The sequence below is a fragment of the Solanum pennellii genome, chromosome 2, assembly GCF_001406875.1.
Source record: "Solanum pennellii chromosome 2, SPENNV200".
NCBI classification, from domain to species: Eukaryota; Viridiplantae; Streptophyta; class Magnoliopsida; order Solanales; family Solanaceae; genus Solanum; species Solanum pennellii.
This window is the reverse complement of record NC_028638.1, coordinates 41814667-41828343: the sequence shown is the minus strand read 5'-3', so window position 1 is coordinate 41828343 and position 13677 is coordinate 41814667. Positions and strand designations below refer to the sequence as shown.

Below are 13677 nucleotides of genomic sequence, written 5' to 3'. Positions count from 1 at the left end.
TATTTGCATGACATCTTAGATTAACATGTGTGTAACTTATGTATTGCATTGAGCAGAAGTGATAATCTACTACATTAACAATAGCAATAGCAATAATATAAGATGCACATAATATGCTGCCTCATATAAAATAGTTATAAGATACACATAACAGTTTGTTCAAGAGAGAATGCAGAATGCTGCCTCATATCAAATAGTTATAACAAGTCACAGACATATATAATTGAAAGACTAAGCTAATTTAACCTTACAGAGACTCCTTTTTTCAATTCGAAATTTTACTTCTGTCTTCATAGCAGCTGCCTTTGTCTTCATTTGCAATGCGAATGAAGAGAAGAAACCTTTTCAGCAATCAACTTGATCTGTTTCATTCGTTGATCCACCAGTTTCTGCAGCTGCTCCTCCACAATACTTTGATTGTCAGCCGTCTCTATGCTACTACTAGATTCACCATTCTGCGATTTGAGCATCACAAATGACATCTGCTGATCGTATTCAGTTGGTACATCAATCACTTGCTTCCCTGCACCCTCTGAATCTTTACCTAAAACTTCAGCCTTTACTCGGTGAGAAACAATTGCTTGGTATATCTCCATATATTTGTTAATTGGGGCCAAACGAAGATAGATAAGAATCTCCCAACATTGCGTAAACTGTTTCTTGTTGATTTTCAAAGTTTTCCTCACATCTTCAACAGCACTCAGTGGTGGAGCATACTTGCACATGTAGCTTTTTTTCAAAAGTTTTTCCTGCTTTAAATGTGATACAACTGATTCTAGGGATTGCTGGACTGGATCAAATACAAGCAAACGCTCAACATCAATGCATAATCGAACATGTTGTAGAGAATCCTCAGGCTCTTCAATCGTCAAGTCGTACACATTTTCAGACACTGCAACCCTGTTCAACACCTCAAGAAGAAAACGACCATAACCTTTACGTTGGTAAGGAGGCATAACCAGTATCTGCCCAAGACGCATGCGTGTACTGCCAGGATAACGATAGAAACGATAAACAGCTGCAAAACCGAGCAACTTATCCGCCTGGACTAGGAAATAAATTTCCCATCCAGGATCAAGGACGTCAATAGGATTGCTACCATCCACTAACAGTAGTACAAGCGGCACCAATCTACTATAAAGCTGCCCTACAGGCGAGCCAGCGATCCGGAATACCTCTACATCTGAACAGTTCGATTCAGTGCTACAGCCATTTTTTGAAACTTTATGCTGCAGTGTTTCAGCATTTGAGACAACAGACCGAACATACTGACTTTCAATTGAAAATGTTTGCAGGAAGGCATCTTTTTCATCAACAAGACTCTCACCAAAAATATTCTCAAGAGCAGACTTTACGTTTGTAATCCCTCTACCACCATCTGATGAGCTTTCGAAAGAAATATCTGCATAAGCATGAAAGGATATCAAGCTTACCCAAATAGTGATTTTGAGACCCTGATACCCAAATATTCTGCCATCGTCTTCAAAAAATTGATTCAAGTCAATTGGTTCAAGACAGAAACTGTTTGGGGAGTCAACTTCCTCTGCGCTAGAAACAATGTGTATAGTAATGCAGTCGTTAGCTTCAATTCCGGCATCGGTCTTAGAGAATCCGACGCGACGGCGCTTTTTGGGTTCGCTGATTGGATCGGAGGAGGAATGATGCTTCGTCCCCATTTGTGCTCGTTAGGGTTTTGCGAAATGTTCTGAGTTTTTTTTTTTTAGTTTATAGCCATTTTTATTAAACGGATCACAAAAACAGGCCCAAAGAGGAACCCGACCCAACACACTATATTTTATTGTTTTTACGAAAAAGGATCAAAAATATCCTTGAACTATTCGAAATAGCTCATATATATCCTTAAACTGTATTTCGGCTCAAATATACCCTTCCTTTCAAACTATAGGGTTAAAAATACCCTTCTCATTAACAGGAAATACATATACATATGATATACCACCGAATTACCCTGTTTCCTTTATGGGGAAGAGAGGAAAATTAAGGAACCCACATATATCAGAAAAACGACAAATATTGTTGACCAAGGAAAACAATTCATACTAGTTGATTTAAATTCTCACATCTCTTGCACCGTAAGAGTGGGTAAAAGTCTCACATTAGTTGAGGAATGGACGGGTGATCTCTTATATGGAATTGGAAAATCTTCCCTCTCATGAGCTAGTTTTTGGGATTGAGTTAGGTCCATGTGCCATAAATATACATGGTATCAGATCCAGGTCCATCCCTGTTTGGACTCCCGGACCATGCTCCAGTTGGGTCTGGGCATGAAGGGGATATCAGAGTGGGTAAAAGTCCCACATTGTTTGAAAAATAGACAGGTGATCAACACGAAATATTCTCTCCCAAAAAGAAACAAAAATGTATTCAAATTAGACTTGGATATGTCAATGTAAAGATAAGAATCTGAAAGCTTACCTTCTCAGAGACCTTATTAATGCTACCATTCAATAGCTCGGGAGCCATACATGGAAGGGTTTCCCTAACACCACCAGTGACCAAGGTATTTCTCTTTATTTTTAAAAGTCCAAAGTCACCAACCTATAATAAATCGACATGACCTTGTTTTTTAGTTTTGCTTGATCCTACACAACATTTTCTTTTTCATTTCTTGATGAAATTAATTTTCTGTCAATAGTTGCTCATGATCATGATGAGTGAATAACAAAGTAAGTTAAGAAGGAAAGGATTTGCAGTTTAAAGGCACTCTTAAGATCATTACATGAATTATCAATAAAAAGAAGGTTGAACACATCGGTAGCCCCTAAAAATTGACATTAATTTTCACTTAGACACCTCAACTATGCTTTGTTCATTTGACAACTCATGTCGAGTCCCGTTGTGTCATTTTACACTTTTTGCTGACTTGACATGTTGTGTGTTTTGCACCCATTTTGAGCGCGTGATAATTTTTTATTTTTGAATTTTTTTTTTCTTCTTCTTCACTTTTTAGCCCTACCACTTAATTCCACCTTCCTCCATGAAAATTCATGATAAAAAACCTTACAAAATATGAAAAAATAAAACAAAAAAATAATCACACTAACTTTAAAAATGTTTATAAGAAATAATTTTTCACAAATCATTACACTAATTTTGAAAAGATTTTTTAGAACAAAACACACATTTAAAAAAAAAAAAAAGTATGTCATATAAAATTTTCAAAATCAATTTTTTTAAAAAAAAAAACAAACAAAAATCTAATGATTTTTTTTTTAAAAAAATGGAAGAACAATCAAAAAAATGATTGTAGAGTTGGGGAGACAATAGGGACGTAAGGCAGATGGGGTAGGGGTGGGGTGGTAGAAAATTGGTAATTTTATTTATTTATTTTTGCTGAAAGATTAGTTGTTTTTTAATAATTCATTTTAAAATTATACTTTTACATTCAAATGTCACATGTCAGCTTTTAATTAGTCATCGCGTCATGTCATCCGCAAGTGTGTTACACATACTTTATAATTTTAGCTGATTGGTAAAAAGGTGTCAAAATGACATAGCGAACCCCTACTTGAGGCGTTCAAAATGAAAAAAACCTACTTGAGGTTCGAAGTGAAAATTGGTGTCGAATTTAAGGGGTTGCCGATAGGTTCAGCCTAAAAAGAAAGGTGCTCCTAGATATGTTAATATATCAGCTAGTGATTACAATTCATCAGACCTTTTTTTCCTTCTAAAATATTAAATAAAAACCATTATATACTTGTACACACCTTACAGATAGGTCAAGAAGGATCTTTTCAGTTGACAAGCAAATTGTCATATTTCAAATCAAAATGTACAATGAAATGTTCTCAACATCTATTTTTAAACTGCTATAAAACTGACTAAATTGGTCCAACATATATTTTGGAACAATGTGTAAGTTAACCTTTAAGTTAGTTTGTACACGATTTCATGGAACAGCAGAAACAGCTAGTAGAGCAACACAAAGATACAACATGAAGAATAACAATGCAAGAGAAAACATGTTTATACAACTTTGATCTAACAAATTATAAAGATGGAGTTCAAGCTGATGAGTCGAAAAAACAAGTATGGATTGACTATATATTGTGGCAGACATAATTAGACGTATCCAAAGACGCTCACCGATCTCTCCTGCTCTGATGAGCGGCCTGTGAAACAACTTTTTTCTTGTTTCTCTTTATGGCAACATCAGTTCCTCTCCATTTTCCATGGAAAACAGTTCCAAATGTTCCAGAACCTAATTTCCTCAAATCCTCAAGATCTTCATTCTTATAATCTGTGAGGGATAAAAAAACAAAGCAATAATGTAGTAGATAGGATTCGAGTTGAGCTCTTGAACAAAATCATCAATAACTACAGATTTCTAGCCTTCATGTTAAACTTATTGTCATATGAGTATTTTTAGGTAGAAAATCAGAACTTGAATTTATCCCAGACTTTTGGCATGAAGAACTGTTATTTGCTGTGACCTATGCTACCTTTGGGTGCCTGCATCACTCATTCGCCGAAGACTCAACCATCAAAATAACATACATACTTCAAGATATACCAAATCTATGATGTTTACGAGGGCTTAAGTCCACAATATCTCCAATGAGTTTGGATCAAAACCTTCCATAGAGAGATCGATGAGTGGAAAATCAGTATTCTGAACTTCTTGGTTCTCATCCTTCAAGTACAATGAAACCGTTTTTTAATCATATTTGTACGAGTTTAGAGAATAAGAGACAACAATATAATCTGAAGAACAATTACGCTGCTAGAAGTCTCAATAATTAAAAAAGAATATCTGATAATCGGATTCAGGTATTTTTGAATGCATTGCAGCGTCGTACCGCATGCTTTGCAGCTTTGGATGCCAGTGGTTTGAGTAGGATTATAGTCTGAAGGCACATTCATGGTGGATGGTCCAACATCATCGCGTGATGGATGTTGAATATCAACTTCAATATTCATTCGAGAGTCCATATGGTCTATCATAGCTCCACCGCCATTAAAAGGAGGATAACCATAATCCATGGATGCTCCATCATCAACATTTGCACGAGAAGAAGAGAGACTAAGATGATCCTGGTCTATCAGAGACACGTCTTTTCTGAAATAATCATCTCAGACAAACTTTTGAAAATAAGACCAACGCTTTGGTTCATGGTTCTTCATATTTAAACTCAAACCAGTTCCATCAGCACGCAGTAAAGCCGGCATTGATGAATCACTCATTACTTCAGCTTTGGAAAAAAATATCAGAGAGGAACTCTCAAGGATAGTGGTCATTAATGTCAATAAGAATGTCACCATGCTCAGGAGAGCCACTGGTAGCAGATGGCTTCCCTGTGGCTGCTGCTGCAACTTGAGGCTCTCTCACAGCTAGAGCATGTGTTTGCCCCATAACTTTATTTTCTTCTGGTCTATTTGCAGTTGCATCACCCCTATGAAGCTCTGTTGTCTTGGAAGCAGATACGTCATGAACATTATTGCTAGAGAAAGGATTACTAGGTCCAAATTTCACTTTATCGGCATAAGTGATCAGTTCGGGCTTCTCAAGTTTTGCTTCAGAAACATCCTGACCGACTTTTGAATGAACTCCCTTGGCATTGTCACCTAACTCTATAGACTGCTAATGTTCAACCTTTTTCTCTTCGGTAACAGGTTGATTAGCAGACAAATTCTTATCGGACCGTATAAATCTCCCAACATCATGTAATTTATCAAATGATTCCAGGATCTGTTGGCTGCCTTCACAGTGTGTGTGGGTCATTATGAACTGTGCAGCAGAGGAATCATCTGATTTGGACAAGTGATTAAGGCCAGCATGTTCCCTGGGCAAACATTCAGAACAAAAAACTCGTGGAGGCATTGAAGGTGGCTCGTAGCTAAGGTCATATGGGCATACTTCAGAGCCACCATAGCCTGCGTTCAAAGTTCTACAAGATGCTGATAAGTGGCTATCTTCACTATATCCATCGGGTTTTTCTTCTTGAACAAGAGACATTGTGTCTTGCACTTGTTCCTGTCTCTTCTCATCAATTTTAGATGGCACGAGGGAATTCCCAGGAACTGTCGTAGAAGCAGAATTTGATGCTTTAACTCGGGAAACGTGACTTGGAGCAGAACTTACGAGTGAATTCAAGGAAACAACTTTTTCAGTTTCCACCGGCCGCATTTTCTCAGGCTCATTCAATTTCCGTGCACAGTTTTCTCTTTTCATCTTTGCCTCCTTAAGCACTTCCTTTTCCAGAGATTGATCCTTAGCAAGTTCAACTTTCTTCTGGAAAGAGGTATCTCTTTTCATTTTTATCACCTCAGTTGGTGCTTCTTTGCCGTTCATATGTGAACTTCTATATGATTGTTCGTGAGTTGAACCTCCTTCCCCATTCGTGGTAATTGTGGCTAGAACTAACAACAAAGTTATCTCTGAGTTGTGAGGAGTTAGGTGGATGAGGATCATGCATATACTGCGGCAAACCAATGTTTTTGACATCTAAATTTTGGAAGTTGTCAACAGGCATAGAAGGGGGTAAAGGTCGTCATTCGGCACCACTATGATAAATAGTTCGACATGGTACCCTTGTTAGTTAGAGTCAAAGGCATGTAATGAACTTGATTCCTCCACATGAGCAAACTGACCAGTTAGAGGCACACCAGCCACTAGATGAGAAGCATCAACAGCAACTCAACCATTCTCCTTACCAATTGTTAAACTAAGAAATTCATCAAGATTATTTCCTGAAGCACTTGCCAGAGCAATTGAGTTTCTTGTAGACCCGAAGTCCATGTCATTGACAGCAACAACATACTGCATCTCTAGATCTCCCTCAACATTCTCAACACCAACTTGAGCATCATCCAAGTCACGGTTAGAGAAGAGAAAAATTCGCAGTTTGTGTGATCCATCACCTTCTTGAACATGACATTCCTCTATCATATTCTGCACATCCTCTTCACAAGAAACTGACACTAATGCATCAAGATCCTCAACAGGAAGCTAATATTTTACTGTATGCACATTACTATATATTGTCAGGATCTTCTGCACAAGCTCATAATAAGAAATATCCTTATTGACCCGAGTGAGATGTGTATCACCTCCAATGTATCTAAGTTTTCTATCACTTGGACGAGGCGTAATTCTACCGCTAAAACTGCAGAAAAATCTCAACTTTCCGGATGTGCTAAATCTAGAAGATAAATGACTTTAATACCCACGGATGCTGTTATTTCTTGATGAGGTTCTGGCCACAGATTGTGCAACTAGGTGGCAGGATTTCTCATCATTTGCAGATTTATTAGATCTCTCATGATTTTGATCTCGACCTTTTCCCATTGAGGCAATCATGGAGATATCTGATCCGCTTCTAGAACTTGTATGAGGTATTCCAAGTATGTCCTACAGGTCCATATAAGAAGTTGCACCAGTAGTCCCACCAGATGCATGCGAAACGAGATGCTGCTTAGGGTTAACCCTTTCCCACATGATTACCAAAGAAAGCTCCTCACCAATCTGAATAGAATAATTTACAGACCTAGCTCCAACAGGTACAGTCAAAACAGATGGTCTTATGTTAGTATTAATAGAACAAGATGGATCCTGGAAGAGTCTCTGATTTGTAGAACCAATGACCTCATTTCTAGTTTATACGAAGCCAAAGAGGCCTTGTTCATAGTTCTGCTGCCCCATCATGCCTTTTCCAACATTTCTATCCATTAGACAATCCTCAACATTCACATCCTAAAAGGACTGTTCCAAAGAGAAATGAGATATAACTAATTTCTTACTTAGTCACCCTTACTGAACTTTTAGTTGGTGTATCATGATCACATTTTAACAGTTGATCCTTGTAACAAAAGAAGGAAAAAACTGATTCCTTATTACACTACACTCACACAACTTCTACATGCATATCATGATCTTGAAGTAGGGTAAAGAAACAGAAGTTGCAAACACAGAAAGCAATGCTTCATCAGAGAATGTTTAACAACAAAGGTTAAATTAAGCTTAACATGATCCATTTCCAGGGAAATATAAAACATAGTTAAGCAGTGAATTTAACAGTCCCGAGTGATCCACATTAATGGAATCATATAATGTTGGCCTGTGAAGATAACTTAGAAAAAATAATCACCAGCAGTCTAACGGAAACGTAATGTCTATTTAATTAATCATCAATCATGATACAAATACAACAACACAAGATATTTCGAGTTGTCTTTATGAATCCTCACTAATTGTTTCCCTTCATCGGTACCATTCTAATTTCGATGTTCAATAATTTTGGATTCTCTAACAATAGAAGTTCACTACATTTTCTTTATAAGATTGTTCATACTTGTGAAAGAATACATAATCAATCTTTCTCCTCTCTAGTTTGACAGAAAGGGCAATTTTTATTCGCTTTAACGTCAAACTTATTATACCTTCTGAAATTCTCATTGAGGGTTAGCCACAATATAAACATGTTTTAATTCAACAATGTTGTAAATACATTAAATTATTTCAATTAAACATCCACTAAATTTTTTCGTACAATTCTATATGCTTCAAAATATGTATATATATATATTAAGAGTAAGAATTGTAATTGCGTAAAAATGAAAAAAGCTAAAATCAAATGAGCACTCAACTAAAAAATTCGAGAATAAATCATGAAGTAAACATTAAAAAAATATTTTTACAACGCTAATTAAGAGGTATAAAAATTGTCAATACAATGAACTTAGTTGAATGGTGTACATACAATCGATATAAATTGATAACTATATATTGTTTGTTCCTCGCATTATACAATAGAAAAACTCATAATAATAAAACTAAATGATATTTTGAAAAATCACACTCAAATTTCTTATACTACTTATAATCTGCTCAACTTATGAAAATTAGCTATGGTAATTTGATTATTTTATTTTCATACTATTTCAAATTTGCACAGGGCAAAGTTTAATCTTGAATTTAAACTTCACTTTCTTTACACCAATTAAAAGTGAATACCTACGATATTAAATATATTTTTAAATGTAAAAGAGACGTTATTACATATATAATTTTCTATTTAAGTCTCTTTTTTTAAATTATAAACTAAAATTATTAAATTGAAGATTATTTCAAATTGAACAGTACAAGCACATTCAAATAGTACGATTTTTTTTATTTAAAAAAAGGTACGAATTCTTAAATTAATTTAGTAGCACTTTTTGCTTGTACTTTCAAATGGTACGAATTCTTAAATTATAAAATTTATAGTATTGTTTGCTAAATAAATTATTCATTACTTGACAACAGTTCAATTACATACTCCTACTAATTATTAACTTATAAATGAGTTATACATTTAACATTACGTGTCAAACTTGATAGGAAAAAATAAATTTATCTATCTTTATAAACACAATTTAAAAATATAATCTCAATCAATATTTATGATAATGCATGTGCATGTTTGATAATTTAAAAGTAAAATTAAAGAATTTTTATAAGCACGTTAGGGAAAAAAAATAATTAAACTCCACATAAATATTGATATTACCGTGTGATAAACATGGATATTTGTATTAACTCAAAGCATGTATAATAATAGGGTACTTTATTATTGCTCATAACATTTTAATCTGGACTTTCATTGTAATTTTTTTTTTTATGGTGTTTAACTATTATTATTGTTTGTATAATTTGTCAAACCATATGTCACAATTTTTTTTCTCTTGAAGTTATGACAAATTACCGAATTTCTTATTTTTTTTTATCGATTAACATCTACATAATACGAAAAATATGTTATAAAATTATGTTAGTGATATGTATCCGTTAAAAAGATTATTACCTCAATAAAATCTATTTCACGATTACGCAAAAAAATTCTTGTTAGAAAAAACAAGTTCTACAGATTTATGATTTTTTTGCATATATATATTGAATTGACTCAGTTTTATTTTTTATAGTAATCAATCTTCTGGTATCGAAGGAACCATTAATATTAAGTTTAAAGTGATGTAATCTTTGAATAAAAACATATTATTATTGAAAAGGTAGTATAATGAGAAGGTGAATTCAATAGTGTGAGATATAGTGAAAATAAGTTTGATAATATTGTTATGATTAACAAGTTCATATTCAGCTAAATATGCCAGATGACAAATGAGGGAAAAAAAAACTATGTTACTTTAAATTTTTTTAAGCTCAATAAAAATTATAAGTTTGAATTAAATTTAATTTTATATTTATTTACTTAATATCATGATCATTTTTATTATGTGGATATTCAAATATATATAATTGTTACGATATGTAATATGTAGTTGACTCTCTTACAAATAACAATTATCATTCATTTATACATAATATATACATATAAATAAATTTGAGTAGCAAAAAAATTAATAAAAGGCTGACAAAGAAGATCAAACAATTTTAGAGTTAACTAAATAAATCACTAATTTGTTATTTAATGCTATCAAATCGTTAGTTATTCAACACATAAATTTATTTTACACTAGTTATTTGCAGTTGATGTTTATTATATTTATTTTTTTATTAACCACATTATAAATTTACTTAATTTGTAGTGTATTTGCTATGCAACTTAAACATTTTCTTTAAAAAAAGGGGAAAAAGAAGATCGATACTTCTAAGCATTATTAAATTATTAGCTAATGATAGATATCAAAATATTATTTATTCAAAGCTTAATTAATTTTGCATTAGTTATTTCAGTTACATATTTTATGAATCATGTTATACTTATAATAATCTGCTTATATTTTCACTCCTAAATCAACACAAATGTGGGTAGTTAATGATATCACAAAAGTAAATAACAAAAATACATGTTGTTTGGGTTTTTGAACTTCAAATAAACATTATTTAAGAATTGAACAATTTTTATTAAAAAAGTTTATTTTTTAATTTATCAAATAATGTTCAGAGATATTACATTTACTTCGTAAATATCAAAATATAAATAAGCTCTTTAGATATGTAAGGTATAATTGACTCATTTCAAATAAGACTAAATATTTAATATACTTGTAAATAAATTTGATTCTAATTGAAAACATTTATTATTATTTGCCAAAATTTATTCAAGTAAATGACCATACTACTAAAAAACAAACTCAATTTAAGATAGGGCAACTTTCACATATAGCAAACAAAAAATTTATATTTGTATGCTATAGTAAAGTTTGCATAATTGCGCTCCATAGCAAACACAGAAACTGTATAGTTCGCTATACATATACAATTGTATAATTCGCTGGCCTATTTCACTGCAATTGTATAATTCGCTATCCTATTTCACTGCAATTGTATAATGCACAATTGTATAATTCGCTGCCTATTTCGCTGCAATATTTGTATAAAATTTACATTTGTCTACAATTGAATTGAAGTAAAATGTTTGTAAATTGTATAATTAAGTGTATAGCACGAAGATATATGTTTTTGCATGTGTATATACAATTGTCTCTCGCTTTATACAAAACAGAAACACAATTTACACACTTCTGTGTATAAAGCGAGAGAGGCGAGCAGAGGGAGAGTGGCGAGCGAGAATGGGAGAATGTCCAGCGAGATTTTTGGGAGAGAGACGACTGACAAACTTTGGCTAACGTTTGCTATGGAACACAATTAAATCAAACCGTAGCTACTCCACTTATTTTAGGTTATTAGTTTGCTATTATATACAATTATCCCTTTAAGATATGTAACGTATAATTGACTTATTTTTAAAACGAAAAACATATTTATTATACATATAAATAAATTAAATTTAAATTAAAAATATTTATTTTTATTTGGCAAAAAATATTCAAGGACATGACCACATTTACTCCGTGCATATCAAAATATAAAAAAGAAATCTTTAAATATTTTATGTATATTTGACTCATTTCAAATAAGAACAAATTAACTGTCAACAAACATGCAATATACATGTAAATAAATTTGATTTCAAGAGAAACCACTTATTATTATTTGCCAAAATATATTAAAGAATATGACCACATTACTATGCATATATCTAAATACAAAAATCCATTTAAGATATGTAACGTATATTTGACTCATTTTTTCAAAAATAAACATTTAATATACAAGTAATTATAAACCATATTCAAGTCAAAACACAATTATTATTATTTGCCAAAATAATATTCAAGTACATGACCATATTTATTAGGTGCATATACAAAATTAACTAATTTTTCAAGAACAATCAATTTTTCTTGTTTAGTTGATGCTTTAAAGTACATTTACTACCTTATGATGGTCTTATTAAATTTAATACTAACAGAAAACTTCATTAATATCTAATTACTACTACTAATACAGTGTATACATTGTTTAAGACTATTATTTTACTTGTGTTAATTAAAATGATGATTTATGCATGATATAAATAATTTATTACACTGAAAACTATCAATGTAATAATATGAACATCTTTAATTAGGATATTAACAATTGCTAGAACTTTTACTTGAAAATTTAAAAAAAATAAAAAATATTATTTATTTTTTTAAATAATAATAATAATACAATAATCCAAAATTGCAGAAACAAGAAAAATGTGAAGTCACTTTCAAACAAGTATATTTTCTATAAATAACACCATCATAGATTTACAAAAGGATCTATCTACATTGCTCCTCCAACTCCCTAATGATATGTTAAGTAACTTCCAATATATGAAAAAAGGTACTACTACAAATAATATATATTTTCGAACCCGCAATACATAAATAAACTCTTAAATTTATTAATAAAATTTATTTAAATATTCAAAAGTAGGGTATATCAATCGAGTATTTGAACATGTAATAACTAATAAGGTATTTGTGTTACATACTTCCAGTTCAAAATTTAGAAAAGTTATATAATTAAATCATCTACTTAAAATAAATTATATTCTTTAATTATACGTATCAATCTCAATAAATCGCAAAACTCTGGCCGTGTTTCAATTATAAAATCAACATATGTAATTTAAATATTTAAGAACACAGAAATAATTTTTTTTTGAAATTTGAATCGAAAGTATTCGCTTTATTATATATTTACTTGTTAAATTAAAACATATATTGTATTTGAAAAACTTATAAAAAATTTATTGATAAATTCAGAAGATCGTTAATATATTTCTCTAATTTTTAATTAGATTAGATTATTCCTAAAACAACAATAATAGTAATATCTTCTCTATTTTAATTTATTCATTTTATTTTTTTATTCGATATATCTAAAGTTACAAAATTAAAAATATATTGAAAAATTTACATTTCTTAAATTTCGTGTTGAGTCGCGGCGGAGAATCAAAAGTTATCATCGAATGCCTTGCAGAACACATGATGGGGGCTATAATGAAAAAAATTTAGAGAGAGAGAGTTTAAAGTATGTGAAGAAAACTATAGTAATATTTATTTTCGAATTAAAAAATTTGTAGAGAGAGAAATGACAGAAACATATATAAACATGAGATTACAAGAATGGTTCAACAGAATGTGTTTAATCTTTCTTCTCAGTCTCCTATTCTTCTCATTCAAGAATCAAAGAGAGAAGTGTGATGAAAAGTGTGAAGAGAGAGAATGGGGACAACCATCCAGACCTCCACGTGTCATCATCTCAGTGGCAATGTCCTTTGGCTCGCTTCCCACAAACCTACCCCACCCCCCCTAAGAAACAGACCCCCCCCCTCA

At 32.0% G+C, this 13677-nt stretch overlaps 1 protein-coding gene and 1 pseudogene across 1 annotated transcript; both read right to left on the bottom strand.

Moving 5' to 3' along the window:
* Positions 1–93: 93 nt before the first annotated feature.
* LOC107011142 (histone acetyltransferase type B catalytic subunit) lies at positions 94–1702 on the bottom strand. The gene has a single exon (XM_015210512.2). It carries the CDS (start codon positions 1674–1676, stop codon positions 312–314), a length of 1365 nt encoding a protein of 454 aa, XP_015065998.1. The 5' UTR covers positions 1677–1702; the 3' UTR covers positions 94–311.
* Positions 1703–4083: 2381 nt separating this feature from the next.
* Positions 4084–7995, bottom strand: LOC107010028 (annotated as a pseudogene).
* Between the last annotated feature and the right edge of the window lie 5682 nt (positions 7996–13677).

Excerpts from the sequence above, each read along its gene's own strand:
- LOC107011142 (XM_015210512.2), bottom strand. The coding sequence starts at position 1,676 with ATGGGGACGAAGCATCATTCCTCCTCCGATCCAATCAGCGAACCCAAA.